Raw genomic sequence first — 21,239 nt, forward strand, 5'->3', positions numbered from 1 at the left:
ACTTTTTTTTTTCCCCCGTTTAAGACAGAATTTAGGGCTTCTGAATCTCTTGTGAACTTTCCTACAGACCTTCATTTTAATATATAAACAATGCCTTTTAAAAAATGTCTTTCAATATTTTAACAGTAGATAAGGTACTTGCTTTGCACATGCCCAACCTGGGTTCTATCCTTGACAACCACTGTGGTCTTCTAAATATCACTAGGTGTGGCCCAACAGCCCATGAAAAAGGAATTATAAACAGGAGAAAACAAGGGTTAAAGGATTTGGATTTTATCTCTGGCACCACATGGTCCCCAAATGCAGCCCTAAAGGCCTCCTTAGGCTTTAGTTTTTTTGTTTTTTTGGTAGAGTTTTTTTTTGGGGGGGGGGGGTTAATGGGCCACACCCGGTGACACTCAGGTTAGTCCTGGCTATGCGCTCAGAAATCACTCCTGGCTTGGGGACCATATGGGATGCTGGGGGATTGAACCACGGTCAAACCTAGGCTAGCGTGGGCAAGCCTTAGCACTTGGCGCCACTGCTCCTGCCCAGGCTTTAGTTTTGAACCACAGATTCCTAGCCCATATTGACTGTGAGAATCATCAGGAGAGCACAATGTCCCAGCCCCTAACACTGCTTGAGAACACCCCCCCCCCCAAAAAAAAAAAAAAAAAAAAACAACTTCCTAAATTGACAAGCACACACTCAGCAGAGTTATTTCAACAAAGTAACTTTTTTTTAGAGAGACTGGATAGAATAAAAGATCCCTGAAAATCTCAGGTGACAGATACACAGAGCAAGCTGGTCAGCTCAGATTTCCAGAGAATATATAATTGGATTCTTCAATCCAGACAAACTGCTAAGAAGAATGTGTTTACAATGATCGTCATATCCTTTGATTATTTTAGAATGTCTTTCACTTTGAGTGGGAACAGTATTTGTATGAAGGAAATAGACCAATCGTATCTGTGACTTTCTGGCCTGGAATGAGAATTAACTGATTTATATTGCCCTCTGGTGGATGCTAAACATTATTGCAGATTTGCTTTGCTTTGTTCATATTCCCCTCCCCCTCTTTTCATTTCATGCCTTCCTTTTCTTTCCCTTCTTCCCATTGCTTAGAATTAGGTGAAGAATAATATTTTTAAATCCTCATCATGGGTATTTTTTGTAGTTTGGGGGACCTGTACAGCTATCTTTAAAGCTTTTAAAAAATAAAAATATAATTAAAAAAAAAAGAAAAACAGATGGAGGCCAGTGTGATAGTTCCAACAGGTAGGGCACCGCTGACACAATTACGATACCCGGCACCCCATGTGAGCCCCACCAGGAGTGATCCCTGAATGCAGAGTCAGGATTAAAACATCAGCACCACCAAGAAGAGATGCTGCCTTGGTTCAGTTTGACATCTTACATTGAGGTTATAGTTTTATTTTGAAGAGAAATTATTTGAATCAGATAAAAAAGATAGTACAGTGGATAAAGTGTTTGCCATATACATAGCCAACCAATGTTTGATCTTTGGCATCACATAGGCTCCCCCAAATCTCAGAGTTTCCCAGTACCAGAATTCAAACTAAGGCTTATACATACCCAGTCAGAATCTTCTAGTGTCCATCCCCATAACACCCGTATGCACACACACTCTACTATATACATACCCTGGCACATTCCAGGGTACTCTGTGGTTTGAGGAAAACTGAGGCGGTTAGCTGATAATCAGGCAGAGCTCTTGCCTTGCACATAGCCATCCCACATTTAATTCCTGGCACCACATATAGTTCGCTGAACACCTCCAAGAGGATCCCCGAGCATTGCTGAATGTGGCCTAGAAATAAAGAAAAATTAAAGTTACACTCAAACTAGATGTGTAAGCATGTTGGGATTATGGCCCTGAAATTTGAAAGCTCTTGAAGCAACTGAAATTAAGTCTTTATAAAAGAAGCCACTAAGCTGACAAAGAGTTTTCTCCCGAGACAGTATTATTTGAACTAGTTTCAGGGTAACTGCTCATTAACTTATAGGATCCATAGGTAGATGGATAACTTGTATCCTGAGGGTAGTTATGTAGTATAGTACACAGATATAGATGTATGTGTGTTTACTTTTGTTGGTATTCAGGATTCTTCATCCATATCATTGAAATATTCTTAACCTACAAGCTAGAGAGTAGCATTGCTAATTCTTATCTAGGTTATCTAAAGCTGATGGAATGTAGTTAAGACAGTTCGAGAAATATTCTCTAATACATTCTGATCAAATAGATGTCATTAGGCTGCACATTGTCAAGAGATTGACAGATAAAAATAAAAACACTAAATTTAAGCCATGGGGGCCGGGGAGATAGCAATGAAGTAGGGCGTTTGCCTTACATGCAGAAGGACAGTGGTTCGAATCCCAGCATCCCATATGGTCCCCCAAGCCTGCCAGCAATGATTTCTGAGCATAGAGCTAGGGGTAACCCCTGAGCGCTGCCAGGTGTGACCCATAAACCAAGAAAAAAAAATTTTTTTTAAGAATGTAAAATCCGGGCCCGGAGAGATAGCACAGCGGCGTTTGCATTGCAAGCAGCCGATCCAGTACCAAAGGTGGTTGGTTCGAATCCCGGTGTCCCATATGGTTCCCCGTGCCTGCCAGGAGCTATTTCTGAGCAGACAGCCTAACCCCTGAGCACTGTCGAGTGTGATCCAAAAAAAAAAGAATGTAAAATCCTTTTGTTTTTGTTCTTTAGGTTGGTACCGGTCTTGGGCCTACACTGGAGTTTTATGCACTTGTATCTCAGGAACTGCAGAGAGCTGACTTGGGTCTCTGGAGAGGTGAAGAAGTAACTATTAGCAATCCAAAAGGTAATATAATTTGTGAGTTCATCAGTTTGCTATTTCGGTTAGGTATAAGTGCCCTTGCAGTTGACTAAATACATGTTTCTAGTAGACAAGGTTTTTTTCAGTCTTTGGTTTCTTTCAGTTTTTTATTTATTCAGTTAAGGTATGCTCTCCCACCTTGAGAGGACTTCATTCAGTGATACAAGTTTGAGGATACTGAAATTCTTAAAATGTTCTAAATTAGGTTTGGTCTCATTTTGTTTGGTTAGTGTTATATTAAACTGGGTAATATGTTCATTTCACAGGAAGCCAAGAAGGGACCAAGTATATTCAAAACCTCCAGGGCCTGTTTGCACTTCCTTTTGGTAGGACAGCTAAGCCAGCTCATATTGCAAAGGTCAAGATGAAATTTCGTTTTTTAGGAAAATTAATGGCTAAGGCTATCATGGATTTTAGATTGGTAAGTTCAAAATTTGACACTTTCCTATTATTTTATTATTTATTATTTTATTTTATTTATTATATTATATTATTTTATTGTATATATAAATATATATTATATAATTATATATTTATTATATTACTTTATATAAGTATATTTGGCATTAGAAATTTCAGTCAGTGAGGAAGGCATGAGCATATGGATAGCAATAAAATGCTATTACTAATGCTGGAATAGAAATCAGCCAATAAATCAGTATTTAAGGAAGTTTTTGATTTGTGGGCTTTAAATTCTCTGCTCATATTTTCTGATTTATTTAGTATGTCTAAGACATTTTCTTCTGATATCATGTTCACAATCTTTCACTATAAGTTTAAGAATGTTAAGAATTATTTTTTTTTTTAAGTTCCAGTTTTCTATTTCAGAGTTAGTAAATTCCTTCACTTCTATTTGTAAATCTATAGACCATACTATAGTTTAATTTCGTTTACTTGCACCAAATAAGAATTAAAACTGCTGTGAGCATGTTTGGGGTCTTAACGTCCTGGTAGAGAATAGATGTTGATGGCTACATTTTCTTTCTCACTCTTTTTTTGTTTGTTTGTTTTTTGTTTTGGACCACACCTGGTGGCACCTGGGTTACTCCTGGCTCAGAAATTGCTCAATTGGGGGACCATAAGGTATACCGGGGATCGTAAACCTCGGTTGGTCCCTAGTCGGCTATGTGCAAGGCAAACGTCCTACCCACTGTCCTGTCGCTCCAGCCTCGCGAGTTAACATTTAGATGGAATTCTTCAGTATCCTAAAATACTGAATATCAGGAGACCATAGAGATAGCACAGTGGTAGGGTGTTTGCCTTGCATGCAACTGACCAGGGAGGGACCTGATTCAATTTCCAGCATGAGCCTGCCAGGGCCAATTTCTGAGTGCAGAGCCAGGAGTAACCCCTTAACATTACTGGCTGTGGCCCAAAAACCAATCAATCAATAAAGTTTTTTTTAAAAAGTTACTGTATGTCAGGGCCCTGGAAGGGGTTAAATGGAGACAAGAAAATAAAGAGGAAGCAGGTCACTCTTTTATTTTTTTATTTTAGGCCATGCCCAGTGGTGCTCAGGGTTTACATACTTCTGAGAACTCAGGAATCATTTTTGTAGGGGCACAAAGTACCATATTAGGGTGCCAGTGATTGACCCTGGTTTGTCAAGCATCCTACCTTCTGGTCCTGAGGAAAAATTCTTAAATAATATGATTTTCTCAGGGAATTACTTCACCCTCTTAAAACAATGTTTTGTAGCAGTTTTAGAACTAAGGCAGTTCTAGAAGCTCAGTTAAGCTCTTTGACGCTTTTCTTTCAGGTGGATCTTCCCCTTGGCTTACCCTTTTATAAGTGGATGTTGAGGCAAGAAACTTCACTGACATCGCACGATTTGTTTGACATTGACCCAGTTGTAGCCAGATCAGTGTATCACTTAGAAGACATTGTCCGACAGAAGAAAAGACTTGAACAAGATAAATCCCAGGTAGGCCAAGAAGATGAGGAAGCTGCATCAGTTCTTCTGGAAAGAAAAGGTCTTTGTTAAATGGCTTTATATTTAACCTACTTTTCTATGAAGCCTTTTTTTTTTTTCTTTCAGAAGTGCAGCCTTTTTATTGCAACGATTAAAACATTTTAAAGTAGGGTACACATATACACACAATGTACCATTGAGCACTTTCTCTACCCCATAATGGGTGACTTTGTTAAAACTTTTGGGCAAATGCATCACATAGTGGACCATAATACATTGTTTCCAGATAAGTGAGACAGAAGTTATTAAAAAGGGAATAGAAAGGGCCAGAGCGGTGGCGCAGCGATAGGACATTTACCTTGCACGCAGATGACCAGGGATGGACCGTGGTTCAATACCATATGGTCCCCCAAGCCAGGAGCAGTTTCTGTGTGCATAGCCAGGAGTAACCCCTGAGTGCCACAGGGTGTGGACCAAAAACCAAAAAAAGAAATGAAAAAGGGAATAGAAAGAATTAAAAAAGGAAGAGGAGAAAGAACATTTTTCAAAGTACAGGAAGAAGCAAATTTGTGAAAATTATATTTCCAGTGAGGTCATTAAGATACTGTTAGAAGGTTTAGTTGCTAGTTGACCATTCTGTTACTACATTTGTTTCTGACTATTAAGTGACCTCAGCTATACATTGACATCTAAATTGGTATGTTCCCATGGTGATGACTGCATTAAACAAATGAAGTTGCTCAGGAATTCAGAGAGTATTCTGATACTGAGGCTTTTGTAGGAGGTGCTCCTAGCTGCCTTGCTCCTAAAGTAGGAGAATTGAGGGTGGGGGCAGGGAAATTTCAGTCTAAATATCAGCATACCTGGAGTTTGGTCAGATTGGTGTCTCTGTAGAGAAGATTGTAGAGGAGTGGTGAAGCAGGGCCATAAGCAAAACAGTGATTATGAGTGATGGATGCAGCAGGCATGACTCTGGCAGGATCGGGGTGGGGGTAGAAGGGTTTGGCCCACCCTTTCCTCATGATGGGTGACTTACAGTGTGTTAAACAGACTTGGTTGGAGATAATAACTGGTTGTGCTCAGGACTTTCTTCTTGGCTCTGAATTGAAAGATCACTCTTGGTGGTCTCAGGAGACCATCAGCCATTTGTAAGGCAAGCAGCACCTTACCATACACACACACACACACACACACACACACACACACACACACACACACACACACACACTGCACAAATTTTTTTGTTTTGTTATTTTTTGGGGGGCTCACACCCATTTAATGCTCATTGGTTACTCCTGGCTAAGCACTCAGAAATTGCCCCTGGCTTGGGCAGACCATATGGGATGCCGGGGGATCGAACCACAGTCCTTCCTTGGCTAGCGCTTGCAAGGCAGGCACCTTACCTCTAGCGCCACCTCGCCGGCCCCCACAAATTTTGTTTTTAAATAGGCAAAATCTGTTTAAGATTGTTTGTCTTTGGACTTTCAGAACTAGTTAAATTAACTACTAATTTTACTTATGAAAATACCTTAAGGAAATCCCCACCACCATTACCACCCTCTCCTTCAAAAAGAAAAGTGAAACTCAGCACTGTTCAGGTATCTTGCATTTATAAATATTTTCATCTACCACCACCCCTCCTTGAAATGTGTTCCTGTTTTTCCTACTTTTTAGAGGAGAAACCAAAGATAGATTGATCAGGTCACCTGCTTAGTATCACATAATCTAGGCTCGCATCTATGCTCTTGAACCTGAATTTTGGGTATTCTATTAAAAACTTAGTGAGCTCTGGCTCAAAACATGTACCTAATACTGTGGGTTGCCACTGTTCTCAAATATTTGTTCTGTCTAATCTGTTTTCCAAGGGGGGTGATATTGTTTGTTGTGGGGAAGGGGGAGGGACAGTAGTAGCCTTGGGTACAGTTGGAAGCACTCATTTCTGTTAGGCTAGATTTTTAGGGGCGTTTGCTGAGTGATTCTTCTGCACCCCCATAGGGAACAGTAGTCCAGGTAAATTTTGGAACCTCAGTTATTTCTATTTTAAATGTATGAAATGCATCAAATCCATGCTTCAGGAGCTAGAGCCATAATACAGCGGATAGGGATTTTGCCTTGTACACAGCTGAACCGGGTTTGATTCCGGCATCCCATATGGTCCACCGAACACCACCAGGAGTGGTCCTAAGTGTGGAGTCAGGAGTAATCCCTAACACCACCAGGTGTCTGTCTCCCCCTCTCAAGCCTCAACCCTCACTCCAATCCACACTTCAGAAACAGTCTTTGGGTCAACTTGCTCTCTGCCAGAGAATAATTAGAAATGGTGATATTGGGAAACACCTTGCTTCATTATTATAGAAGGTGTACAGGTGTAGCACTTATCTTCACCAAGGTTCTGCTTGGTAATTTCAAAAAATTTTTTTTGTTTTTGGTTTTTGGGCCACACCCGACGGTGCTCAGGGGTTACTCCTGGCTGTCTGCTCAGAAATAGCTCCTGGCAGGCATGGGAGACCATATGGGGCATCGAGATTCGAACCAACCACCTTTGGTCCTGGATCGGCTGCTTGCAAGGCAAACGCCGCTGTGCTATCTCTCCGGGCCTGGTAATTTCAAAATTTTTAAATATACCTGGAAAATGGGCTAACATCTCGCTTTGAATTGAATATCTGTGATCTAGAATCAAAATAGTTTGCTTGCTTCTTTTAAGCATGTGAGGGATTTTCTATGTCTACTCTAGATCACATCAGTAGTAGCATTTTCTTTCCAAGTAGCTAATTTGGGATAACAAGGGAGAAGAACCTTCTACATAGATCTGATAAGACTTAGGGTGGCAAAGCAGTTTGGAGGTTTTGGGGAGGTGCATACTAAAGTGCAGAACTCTTATAATGTATTCTAATTTTTGTGTTGACTGGGTATCATCAAATGACATCCTGAAACAAACCAGTGTCACTTAAGTATTGGAGAAGTATCCTATCAGCTGTGCTATCTTTTCAGTCCCACAGTTCTTAAAATTTTCAAAAAAAGGTGGGGCCAGAGAGATAGCATGGAGGTGTAGGGTGTTTGCCTTACATGCAGAAGAATTGTGGTTTGAATCCCGGCATTCCATGTGGTCCACCAAACCTGCCAAGAGCGATTTCTGAGTGTAGAGCCAGGAATAACCCGAGTACTGAACTACCGGGTGTGACCCAAAACGCAACCCCCCCTCCAATATCCCCCCCCCCAGTAGTAATAGCTTTCAGGGGTTGGAGCAGTGGCACAGTGGCAGGGTATTTGCCTTGCACATGGCTGATCTAGGGGACCATGGTTCAATCCCAAGGTGTCACATATGGTCTCCTAAGCCTGGATAGATTTCTGAGCACATAGTCAGGAGTAATTTCTGAGCAATCCCTGGGTAATCCCAGTTGTGGCCCAAACAGACAAACAAAAATAACTACTTTCAAAGTTTCCTTGTTTTGTTTTGTTTTGTTTTTTGTTTTTGAGCCACAACCCAACAGTGCTTGGGTTACTCCTGGCTCTGTTCAGAAATCACTCCTGGCAGGCTTTGGGGATCATATGGGATGCTGAGGATTGTGAACCCGGGTCCATCCCAGGTTGGTCATGTGTGCAACCTCCTGTGGGAGACCCCCGACCCGTGGGGGTGTGGAAATGAAGGTTGCTAGTTATTAGTGGGTTCACTCGAGCAGAACCGACCTGTAAAGAAGAACTAGAGAAATTAGTAAGAGAAGCCTTCAAGACAACGCATGCTGTTCAAAAAGGGGAGTTTATTGTTGGGGGATCAGCTTTTAAGGGCTGAAACACGTCAGAGGTGTTACAAGTTTTCACCAATCACAGTTACAAGCATTCATTAGCATAAACTGGGGCAGGTAATAGGGAGGGGCAAAGAGGTAGACCTGAGCACGTTTTACTAAAAGGCATAAGATTCAAACAAAGTTCTATAAATTATACTCAACAAGTATAAATAGAACCTCAGCTGTAATCTTAATAATGTTTGCTAACACAAAGGCAAGTTGCTCTATATCTTTCTTACTGGCTGGATATATTGGGCTGCTCTGAATTACTTTATTTGTCTATTTCCTTTGTCCTCAAGGCATGGGCGCCTTTGGTCACGTGGGTGACCAGATTAGGAATTACTGAGGTGTCTTTATGTTCTAGGTTTATCAGCTAGGCTCCCCACTGTTCCCCCTTTACTGTAATAATAAAAGAAGAAGAGCAAAATGGGTGGAGTGGCCTGTCTTAGGTTACTTGGTGGGCTTCCAGTTCTGGACATGGCAACAAGAGACCAAATTAAAAGTTTTTGCACGCAAAATATTAGGAATGCCATGTTTGCACCCAGACACTGGCACCAAACTATCCCCGTCATGGGCATCTCCACAGCCAGGAGCAGAGCAAGCAGGGCCGTTTAGCCAGATACTCAAAACTCCTTAAAGCTCAGAGGTATATCCATGGCTTCAAGTCCTTCGGGGTGCATTTAAGAGAGCCACTGATATTGGACCTATACTGAACATTAGGGCAATCTCAGTAACCGGATTTTTAACAAACTTGTGAGGCGACAGAATGCCTTGGGGCCAAAGGAAAAAATAGCAAAAAGCCAATGAAAGGACCGAATTAGGCAACAGCTTAGACAGCCAGGGTGAGGTAGAGGACCAATTTTTATATCAGGACTCATCTAAATCCCTCTGTCTATTTCTATCCTCCAGACTTTCGTCCACAAGTCTAATGCTATCTCTAGCTAAGCCAAGTTTATTTTAAAAGGCAACATTTTATTCTAAGGATGACACAAATTTCCCCCTCCCTCAAAAATAAATGTTAAATTTAAACCACGGCAGTTTTTCTGCTCTAATACTGCTAGGGATTCAACAGTTAAGTAGTGTAAACTTCTATTAAGTTTGTAAACATTTTTAACAACAGTTATAAAGCATTAACAGATTCTAGAGTATGAACCAATGAATAAATTTTTGTGCTCACACCAGTAACACCCATGCCTCTCAATAAGGCTGGGGTGGAGGCAATGTTTGTTTTTATACTGCAGCAGGAGAGAGACACAAGGTTATATTTAAGAGGTAATAAGGCAATTTTTGATCTAACAGTTAATTTAGGCATTAAAACAACCAAAACACAGTAGTCCTAGGACTAAAGAAACAAATGTAAAACAATGGGGGAGATAAACCAGTGAAACAGGCCAAAAACGTTGAATTGGGGGCAATTATGAACTGAAAGGAGAAATCAACGACAAGAATTTGATTACAATTTTTAATAGGGGGGATCATATTGGGTACCAAGGGGCAAAGTTTAAGTTCCACCACTAGTTTTAAAGTTAAGCCATGTTGAAGCTTCATACCGCATCGCAGAAGGTTGGTGTCGTTGGTGAAGTGAGGCAGTTCAAGGCAGCAATTTAGGACGGTGAGGTGGGTGAATAGCAGGTACCGAAGGCGTATGGGCGGAGGCGTTGATCATGACAAGGATGTGCTGAGAAGAGGAGGGGGGTCCGGAGGACAGCATGGGCTGGAAGGGTGGGGAAGCCGGCAGAGTTCTGAAGAGCTCAGGGCATGGGAGAGGTTGAGCTGACATAGCCAGTGTGTCCTGGGGAATGGGTGAATGGGCCAGGTCGTGGCAAAAATTGATTGGGGGTGGCTCACTCATCCCCCCCTCAGCACCATGGCGAGGGCACAAAGGGCTACTTTCAGGATGGGTCAGGGGATGAGTGGGAGGGTGTTGGCTATGTTTCCGGCACCATTGTTAAAAGGGGAAGGGAAGGAACCAGAGGTGTTGTCATCGTCTTGCAAGGGAGAGTCAAGTGGAAGCAAAACAAATTAATGAAGCCTTGGTTCGAAAGGGGGTGGGTTGGTGGCAGCCCAGGCAGAGTACCAAATTCAAGCATTGTCAAAGGTGGAGTCAGTCAGAAACAGGTCCGCAGGAATGGCAGCTAGCAGGAGGGGTGACAGGCTCTTTTGAAGTGAATGAGGACAGGGACTGCGGGAAGCTGCAGGAAGGTCTGTCTATAAGAAAACAGCTTGGCAGGAGGCAAAATGGTTACTTGGGGGCCTTTTTTTTTTTTTTTTGCAATAAAATTTTATGAATTTAATTCTTTATATAAAAATGACATTACACAAATTATTTTAGAATACCATGGGGAATGTTATCTGACCTCTGTCAGACTTCAGCATTTCAAAAAAAAAAGTGTTATAATTAACAATAGCCAATTTTTCAAAAACTTTAAACTGAACCTAAATGATTTTTGTTAAACTTTTTTAGTTATTATATTAAAGCTAGATGCTTCTTTTTCTAGCCACATTTTGGCCTTATACTTTTGGCCTTAACTTACACATAGCAGAAAGTTGGGGATTGCAAAGTCCCGAAATTTTCCAGGGAAAAGTTATCCCTGATGGCCATTTGAGAAATTTGGGGTTTACCATCCCCTACCTTTTTTGCCATGCTGATAGGACAAAGCTAGCTTAGCACAGGATTTTTTAGCAGGATTTCACAGTTTGTTAGATGACCAGACTAAGCCAGGTTAAAAAAAAATTGATTGAAATTTCAAAAATGGATAAGGCTTTAAAAATTGTATTTATCATGAAATGCAAAAATAACAAATAGACAGAACAAACAACACGAAACACACATTGTGGGCCACTTTCATTCATAACACACACACATGAACAGACAAGAGGATTTATTCAAAACTTGCATTAGAAAAATTGACAAGCGCTTTTAAATATTAGCCGGCATGTTTGTAAAAAAATTCTTTTAATGTAGCTGTAGTGGAACTTGCTGAAAATAAATTTTAAGGTTTAGCTTTAACACAAAACATTTTTTAAAACAATTTTAATTTGAAATTTAAAACATGAAGTAACAATGTAAGCAGTTAAAAAATTTTGTTAAGTAAAATGGTTAAGTGAACACTGGTAGAAGGAGTTTCACTCTGAAGTATGATATCATTTGCTGTAAAGGAACAGGTTTTTTTTAAATTGGTTTAACAGGAAAACAGTGAGGCAGCTGCAATAAAGTGTTAAAATTTTTAACAACTGTTTTTACTTTGAAGACTTTAAGTGAATAATTTGTAAAAACTATATACCAAATTAACAAGATGTGTAGACATTATAAAATATATGTAAAGACATTGATGCACTTTTTACATCTAGAACTTAAGACCAAAATATATTGATACTTTGTTGTTAATCTGCTAATAAAATAACCTCTATCGAAAATTTTGAGCAGGGAGTGAAAAACCTAATTCAGCCCTATTTAATTTTTGCGAAGGGTTAATGGGTTGAGTGATACCTTGCAAATGTTCGCCCAGGCCTTTGGAGGGTGTGTAGCTCTGTTGTAGCATTTGCTGCAATGCAACGGGATTTTTACACTTTTATAACATAAACACCCATTTGTTTTATAATGTCCCGACCCCAAAGATTAATGGGTAAGTCGGGGATAATGCAAGGACGGACAAAACCTGTGTTACCATTTTCATCCTGCCAAACTAGTTTGTTGGCACTGACAAGAACTCTTTTGACGGAGCCAGCTATCCCTGAAACATTGTCAAAGGTGGGAGCAGTGGGCCAGTTAGGAGGCCAATCTAGGGGAGAAAAGCATGTGGTGTCTGCACCAGTATCTAGGAGGCCTGTGAATTGTTTACCCGAGATGGTAAGGGTTAAAAGCGGGCCAATGGGGACTTCAGGGATGTCTGCTTGATTGGGACTATGATTCAGGGAGCCATTGTTGGGCTGGGCTGGGGGTTGGAAGGCTCCGACAGCTGGAATTGGAGCTGCTGAAGTGGCAGCAGCAGCAGCTGCGGCTGCTTCTTGCCTGGCCTGCACCCTCGTGCGGGGTTTGCCGAGGGGTAAAGAGGGGAGTTCACCCTCCTCCTCCCAGTCCTCCCTGTCTGGGCCATGGACGGGGAACAAAAAATGTGGAGATGATGGATCTGTAGCTTGAAGCTGGGCAATTTGCTGTCTGAGCTGTCGAATCTCTATCAATAAAGGATTATCGGGTTCTGGAAGAGGCATTTTTATGGGCGCGGGCAAATCATACAGGGGAGGCTGTGAGGGGAGAGAGGTTACATTCCCATGGTAGGGATTAGTTTTATCCTGCAACTCAGTTTCTTCCTCCGAGTCCTGCTTTTCCTCAGGGGGCTCTGAGGCTGCCGCTGGCAGAGAGGTATAAAGAGTTTTTTGCATAAGAGAAGAAGGCTCCTGGGGGGGGGGGGGGGAGAAAGGGAATCAATATGCAAAAATGAGCTGGAGCGGGAACTGGGGTGAGAGCATTGTTTGGAGACGTGCTTCAAATGCTCCTGGGCATCTTTTACAATTTGCAAGCTCTTACGGTTAAAAGCAGATTTTACTATGATGCTTTTGAGGAGATTCCAATATTGTTGTATAGTCTCTTTCTCGGACTCACTGCCATGTGTGTTAAAATGATTAGTGAGTTCTGCCCCGACTAGATCCCAAGTACTGGAAACTATTTTTGAGCAAGTAATAGCAAACCAAGGACAAATTTTATTAACAAACATTAAAACTTTCAACAAGTTTTTCTCTTCAATTACCATATTTCTACTTCTAAGTACTTCTTGTATACCTTGAATAAATTTTGCTCCTTTGCTCAGACTGGTCCCCATTTTTACTCTGGGACTGTAATGGGGTGGTGGTTTTTCACCTAGGCATTAGACTACTAAATTACGTTGCTTTAATTTACTTTACCTGACGTAATTCAGCTCCGGACTTGTCGCACTCTGCTACCGGTCGTATTCTGTAACTCGAGCCCCACGTTGGGTGCCACCTGCAACCTCCCGTGGGAGACCCCCGACCCGCGGGGGTGTGGAAATGAAGGTTGCTAGTTATTAGTGGGTTCACTCGAGCAGAACCGACCTGTAAAGAAGAACTAGAGAAATTAGTAAGAGAAGCCTTCAAGAAAACGTGCAGCTTAATCTTGGTATAGAATTTACTGGAATATTTTTGTTGTTGTTGTTAGTGTGAGAATACAGATGTGCTTAATACAAGCTAAGTGTTCAAGTAAAGAACTCTCAGGTTCTTTAGAATGAGGTTTTTGCAGGAGTTATGTGTATTTGTATCTTTAAATTTTTAGTTATATTAGGATTCTCATTATTTGCTATGTATGTTTACTAGGCTCATAAGATTAGCTGAGAATTTATGAAGTTTTTGCTCTAGACCATTAATTATAATTGTCAAGTAAGTGAATCATTGTGCTGTTTCTAATGATTTCCAAAAAATCGGATAATATGATCAAACTGGATTTTAAAAAATCTTGTTTACAATATTAAAAGTGTTTAGATGCTTGGATGCAAAAATGTGACCTCAGTGATGTGTTCAAAGGCTGACATTTGAACTAAAGGAACTTACGAAATCACTAAATACAAGTGTGACTGATGGAATTTCTGTGCTTGACAATGACTTTTCTTTTTTTTAAAGACCAAAGAGAGTCTACAGTATGCATTAGAAACCCTTACTATGAATGGCTGCTCAGTTGAAGATCTAGGCTTGGATTTTACCCTACCAGGATTTCCCAACATTGAACTGAAGAAAGGAGGAAAGGATACACCAGTTACAATCCACAACTTAGAGGAATATTTGAGAGTGCGTATGGGGGTGTGCTGGGGGGTGGGGTGGGAATGTTGCTGTAAAGCTTTGCTCATTTGTATTCATTTTTTGGAGAAAAGGGACCTAGTCCAGGGAGCACGGGCAAGTGTTTAGTCGCTGTCTGTGCTGAAATTGAGCCTCTTAGTCACCCATGATCATGTTCTTTGTCATTTGTTCCCCACCCCATGCAGTCTTACTAAGTTTTTTGGCCTTAGTTTAAGTTTACTCTAGAGAGGCTAGGGAGGTGACTAAGTGGTAGAACACTTGGCTTGCTTATGTGGGCCCCTTAGTTCAATACTCTGCACTTCAAAAATCTAATCTCAGGGAAAATCACTCGTTTAAATTAAGTTTTGGGTTAGACCCAGCTAAGCTCAGGCTGACTCCTGGATCTGTGTTCAGGAAGAATTGCTCTTATGGTATTCAGAGAACCATATATGGTACCAGATATTGATCTACTTACCATCCCTTCCCTCCCCTTTTCCCTTTTCTCCTCTATTCTTCCTTCCTCTTCCCTCCTTCCCCTCTCCTCTTTTCTCTTTGTACCTCTTCTCCTTAAGCTCCTCCTTCACTGTCCTCAAACTTCAATGCTTACATTTCATAGAAAGTACCATATTTTTCGTTCTATAAGACGCATATAGTTTTTAGATGAAGAGAAAAAGAAAAATATTCTAGAGCAAGTGGTGTACTAAAATACTTAATAAATGCAATGCTAGATGTCAGGAGCCGCGGTTAGGACAACCAGCATTCGAGGTTGAAGTATATTTACAATGCACCAGTCCACCGCTGGTTAAATAAAATTCACCAAACTTTCTTTTTAAACATCAGAAAATTAAAAAAAAATTACATATTTTTTTGTTAAAATTAAAAATATATAAGTCGCAGCAAACATCAAATGGCCTTAAACGAAAGCTCTATATGTGACGGTGAAAGTGCAATACCTGTTTGCTCGTGCTATGTTGTAGGTCTGCACAATAAAGAGGGCGTAACACTGTAGAGGCCAAGTGGCTAGTATATGATCTCCTCCCCTGCACTCAGGCTTCAGCTCCAGGCATTTACTCCATAAAATGCACAGTTTCTCCCATTTGGTGGATTGTGGGTGGTGCATTTTATGGTATGTAAAATATGGTACATTTAACCATCAGATTTCCTTAAGTGTGAATACTGCCTTATAATTTAAGATCTCATTGAAAAAGTGGCTGCATTTCTGCCTTCTGAAGCCAGCTAAATTGACACAGTTGCTTACATGTACAGACCCATAGATGCACACACTTAGCGATTTGGTGAGGCTTTTTAAATTCATTCATGACCTAACAATATTTTCTAAATTAGACAGTTTCTCTTTAACACAAGTAATGTTTTTAAAATTAGTCTGTAGATCTTTTTAACATTTTGAAAAGTCATTTAAGATGCTCACGTCATTGAGTGTAGAGATTGAATTTTAAATAATACCTGACTTGCCACTAACCTATTTTAGATTTCAGGTAGAATTGCTGTAAATTTTGGCTTGAATTTCATTTTTAGTTTGAGAGAGAACTTAGACTTTATGATTTTAAGTGCTGGTATAAAAAGACAGAAATGGGGCTGGAGAGATAGCACAGCGGCATAGAGCGATTGCCTTGGCAACAGCCAAATTAAGACTGATGGTGGTTCAAATCCTGGCATCCCATATGGTCCCCTGAGCCTGCCAGGAGCGATTTCTGTGTAGAGCAGGGGTCTCAAACTCAACGGCCCACGGGCTGTTTGCGGCCCTCCATACAACATTTTGTGGCCCGTGGCCGGCCTTCAAACACCTCAGTATTCGCTTATATATTCGCAATAAAAATCGCATTAGTAAGAAAAAGCTCGCATTAAACATTCGCATACCCCGAGCAGTTCAGTTCGGGGTATGCAAATGTTTAATGCGATTTTTTTCTATTTTTTCTTACTAATGCGATTTTTTATTGCGAATATTCAGTAAGCGAAATCCCTTATGCGGCCCTGCCTCACCCCTACTTTGCCTCCTGTGGCCCCCAGGTAAATTGAGTTTGAGACCCCTGGTGTAGAGCCAGGAATAACCCTTCAGCATCACCGGCTGTGCCCCCCCCCCCCAAAAAAAAAAGGAAACCTAGTGTGAGCATGGGGCATTTAAAAACAGGAAAATGTTTTGCTGTACTTTGCCACATGCAAAATAGGAAACAGATTTGTAATGTTTTTACAGTTTAATTTTAAAAATATTTCTTTTCTGCAGCTGGTTATATTCTGGGCACTAAATGAAGGTGTTTCCAGGCAATTTGACTCATTCCGAGATGGATTTGAATCAGTCTTCCCACTCAGTCATCTTCAGTACTTCTACCCAGAAGAAGTAAGTAGCTTTTATCCAAACAAAGCAGTCATTTCTAGTTCTGCACGTATAATTATCATCAGGGTGGGGGGGAGGTATTTCTAGTACTAGCTCATTAATCAAGATTCACAAAAGACCTCTTTTAGGAAAACAGATTTTTCAACAGAAAACTGGTTCAGAAGAAGAGATAGATATTTGTGAAAGACTATTTCCCAGCAAAGAAAAAAAAATCCCCTGGGGCTTTGACCATTGAGGTGATGACCATTGAGCCATCTCTGCTGCTGAGACTAGAGGGCATGTCCCTGGGAGGGAAGACAGATGAAGATGTTTCCCATGTTGCCCTTCTTGGTTTAGATGAAGCTTCATTTCATGACCCAGCCCTTAGTCCTTGCTGTTTAAGGAAGTGTATTACTGTTCACCAGCATCAGAGAGCAGGCAAGATGGGTAAAAACAAGCATGAAAAGGTTATCTCAGCCACTTTTCCTCCAAGTATAGGAGCCTTTAAAAGCTGCTAATTGGAGGTTTGGAAGTGTGTTCGATGTTTGAATGCTAACTTGGATTGCTTGTTTGTTGCTAGCTGAATCTGGGGATTTCTGAATGCCTTAGCAGTTCACTCAGTCATTATTCTTCTGTCCAGCTTGAGTTCCTATTTATTGGAAGTATATTCCTGTGCAGCTAATGAGGAGAGGAACTCTACTGAGAAGAGCATGGTGTAAAGGAATTTTCTACAGAACGTGCATGTAGTTCTATTAAATGCTGCAGTTAAAATGTTTCATTGACCTAATGTTCATATGACTAATTCATTTGTACAGCTTTCTCTTGAGTAATTTGTTTCCCTTGTTTAAACGTACAGCTGGATCAGCTGCTGTGTGGCAGCAAAGCAGACACATGGGATGCAAAGACATTGATGGAATGCTGCAGGCCTGATCACGGTTATACTCATGACAGGTGAGCACTGCAACCCTAGGCAGTACAGAGGTGAAAATATGGTGGTGTGTATCAGGAATAGCAAAAGCTGCCTGTTAAAAAAGATTTTTTTGAACTTAGTCCTATACTGAGTTCCTTCCACATAGTGTTTCTTTTCATTTTTCTTCTACTTTTCAGCAAACTTTACTATTTTCTAAAAATAATAATAAAATAAAAGTGATTTTTTTTTTATACTTTGGCCTTATTTCTCTCCACACAGCCATGGGGACCCAAAGGTGGGGTAAGGAAACAGGTGTGTAATCCATTATTAAGCCCAGTAAAATGAAAATAGCTGTGTAAAAAAACAAAAACAAAAAGAAAATAGCTGTGTAATTCCCTACAGGTCTTACTACAGCCAACAAGTTTAATAATCTTTCTAAATAAAACTGATGTGATTCAATCGTGTTTTTTAATATAATTAAATAATTGTGATGTTTTTATTTCTGTTGTAGTCGGGCTGTGAAGTTCTTGTTTGAGATTCTCAGTAGTTTTGATAACGAACAGCAGAGGTTATTTCTCCAGTTTGTGACAGGTAGCCCAAGATTGCCTGTTGGAGGTGGGTATGAAGTTGGTGCTTGGCCTTTCTCCCACCTATGGTGTGTGTGTGTGTGTGTGTGTGTGTGTGTGTGTGTGTGTGTGTGTGTGTGTGTGTGTGTGTGTGTGTGTGTGTGTGTGTGTGTGTGTGTGTGTGTGTGTGTGTGTGTGTGTGTGCGTGCGCGCGCGCGGGGGGGGGGAACCTAGTCAAATAGGATACTTTCCAACTTAGTGCCTTTATGAGCTATTCCAATATTGCAATGTTTTAAGATTTTGATGTGTTTTACAATGAAGAGATAGCTCTGATAGGAGAACTCATAGAGATTGTCTGCACATGAAGTAGATCTGCTGATGAATATGTACTGCTTTTCTTTGACACTATAAGTCAAATGATTTAGATCAGAAAGCATTCTAAAATAATATCTTCAGAAATGATTTCTAGTAGGATCTGCATGGATATCTTGATTTTAGAGGACAGAATTGTGCCTCTTTGTTACGTGGTTTCTGATATTGGTATAAAGCCAGTACCAGGCTCCACATACTAAATGTATGTGAACTGTGTAGACTTAGTTGTCAGGAGAGATGAAAGCACAGTGTATATGTGTGATATTATTGAGCCATCATAGGGAGTTTTCTGACTAGTAGGAATGAGGGGATGGTATTGATGCCAGGCAGATTGTTTCTTGGGAGCCAAAGAAAGTTTTCCTCTGATCTGGCTGATGTTCGTCTCCTGAAAACTAAGTTATTTGGTCTATCTGTCTTCCCTTAGGCTTCCGGAGTTTGAATCCACCTTTGACAATAGTCCGGAAGACATTTGAATCCACAGAAAACCCAGATGACTTCCTGCCCTCTGTAATGACTTGTGTGAACTATCTTAAGTTGCCGGACTATTCAAGCATTGAGATAATGCGTGAGAAACTGTTGATAGCAGCACGAGAAGGGCAGCAGTCATTCCATCTTTCCTGATCACAACAAGAACTGCAGTGTCTGCCTGTTACAGCAACAGAAAAATCATGATTTCTTTTCTAAATGTATCACCTGAGTCAAGGAAACATGTCACTCCTTGTAGGAAAAACGGCTTGCAGATTATAAAGAGACACTTGGTCAATGTTCATTAATGGCCCCATGGACTTAAAGTGATCAGGCCCTAAAGCGTTGTTGTGATGAGGTTTCTTTAGCAAGTTCTTGTTTAAATTATCATTTATTTGATGAGTGAAGTTTTCAACTTGCTTTACTGTGTGAAATTTTAAAAGGGTTGTTTTTCCAGGCTGAACCAATAAATGTCGCTGTGCAGTTTGATTCTGGGCTGTGTGTGTCCATCTAGCTAAGTCTGCAGTTTGTTTCCTCCAAAGACAAGCCTTGTACATAAGTACACAAATTAAAGTTCACATGTATTTGACAAATAGGGTTTAGTAGACTAGCTTTTATGTGCTTTTGACACCCATCTAATTTTCCTGATTCATGTAGTCTCTGTGCCAGTTCACATGGGGCTTTTTTTTTTTTTCAACACTCACAGTTGTTATATTTTCCATAGCCATGCTATTCCTTGCTCTTCAAAGTAAGATAATTTAAGATTGCCGTCAGTTGTCGGTATAACTCAGCCTTTGTAACTAGGTAGACTTTGTTAATCTAACATAGTGGTAGGGTATTGCTGGGCTTTCCCTCCCATGACACACTAGGACTGTTTACATGGTTATTCTGACTTGCCCCTGGAGCAGAAGCAAGGAAAGCTTATTTTCTTTGTGTAGGTAACAAAGTCTACAGCATGGGCTGGCCAATATTTATTAATCTGTGGCCAGAGCATTTTTAATTGATGTACAATTTTAAAATTTCTTTTACGTTTCCTGTTGGAGTAAAAGAATTTTTCCTCCTCATTTTAAGATTTTTGTTCAGTCTTTCTCTCCCTCTTTACTTTCCCTGCTCTTCCTAGTGCTAACTTTTGGACAAACAGTTCTACTTTATCTCACACCCATAAGCAGTGCCTGTCCAGTTGTCTTCTGTGCTGATTTCTCAAATCTACAATAATTCATCAGGTTCATGTTTTTACCTGAAAAATAAATAAAATTTTGCTTTATCTTTTGGTTTATAGTTCTGTGCCGTATGCATAACTTGTGATTTGTTTTCACTGTATTTCACTGCAAGGGAGCTATCGCCTGACCATGAGCTGTCTTGTGGCTCATCTCAATGTTGAATCATTGATCAAGCAGTTTAAATAGAAAGTGAAATTAATAGAAGGGTTCTCCCTTAGGATCTAAATTAAGCCTTGTTGCATAAATTTGAGAATTTGTATCATTCTCTTTTGAAAATGACAGATGAGCCTTTTTCCTTTTATTGAACTTTGAGAAATCAATTGTAACTTTATTGGAGCTTCCAAGTTTTTTTTTGTTTTGTTTTCCCTCCAAAAATAAATTTTAGTGACTGATTTTACTTGTTATGTGAGTTTCCACTTAAACATGGCCTTAGTAGGTATGGCCCTTCATATCAAACTTGGACAGGAATCACACGCACCCACTCACAGCCCCCCATTCTGGGCAACAGGTATCAGAAACCTCAGGCCTGTGTCCCTGGTCCTTGCAGAGATGCTCGAAAGTGAGCACCATAGAAGCCATGCATTATAATCAAGTCATCCTAGAAGTGCAGAGTAAACCTGTTCAAAACTTTCTGATACCTTTTTACAGATTAAGCACAACGTTTTTTGCGTGAACATAGCATTTTGTTCGTTTTTAAAGAGTTCTAATTGTTAAAATATAGACTTGTATAAACAAAGTCATGTCTTATACTTAAACTTAATTATCTGTATTTGACTTTTTTCCATGTGTGGCCATGGCAGAGTTAGCCTCTTTCATTTCAGCATCTGATGAGTAGTTCATGAATTGGTTCTGAATGAGCTTGAGTATTTCAATCAGTACTTACCTGTTAAAATGCTTTCAGCCTTTTGCTTATTTCTTGCCTCATTGGGGGTTGGGGTTACTTGGCCAAGTTGGCCAAGTACTTGGGGGTGAGGCCGACACTTCCTATTTCATATTCCTTTCATATTTGAAAGCAATCTCTGTTGGCAAGAGGCCTTAATGTAGGGGGAA

General features: G+C 40.4%; 1 protein-coding gene across 8 annotated transcripts in view; it reads left to right on the plus strand.

The window, feature by feature from the left end:
* The window catches only part of TRIP12 (thyroid hormone receptor interactor 12), a 115,969-nt gene extending 96,173 nt beyond the window's left edge, over positions 1 to 19,796 (plus strand). For all 8 annotated transcript variants that reach the window (XM_049769280.1, XM_049769282.1, XM_049769281.1 and 5 more), the window contains 8 exons: positions 2,714 to 2,828; positions 3,110 to 3,264; positions 4,603 to 4,767; positions 14,172 to 14,336; positions 16,567 to 16,680; positions 17,513 to 17,607; positions 18,078 to 18,181; positions 18,929 to 19,796. In XM_049769280.1, coding sequence (XP_049625237.1) covers positions 2,714 to 2,828; positions 3,110 to 3,264; positions 4,603 to 4,767; positions 14,172 to 14,336; positions 16,567 to 16,680; positions 17,513 to 17,607; positions 18,078 to 18,181; positions 18,929 to 19,125 — 1,110 coding nt within the window. In that variant the 3' untranslated portion in view covers positions 19,126 to 19,796. The remainder of the gene's footprint in view (positions 1 to 2,713; positions 2,829 to 3,109; positions 3,265 to 4,602; positions 4,768 to 14,171; positions 14,337 to 16,566; positions 16,681 to 17,512; positions 17,608 to 18,077; positions 18,182 to 18,928) is intronic.
* Positions 19,797 to 21,239: the final 1,443 nt, after the last annotated feature.

This window comes from Suncus etruscus, chromosome 2 (genome assembly GCF_024139225.1).
Source record: "Suncus etruscus isolate mSunEtr1 chromosome 2, mSunEtr1.pri.cur, whole genome shotgun sequence".
Classification (NCBI taxonomy): Eukaryota; Metazoa; Chordata; class Mammalia; order Eulipotyphla; family Soricidae; genus Suncus; species Suncus etruscus.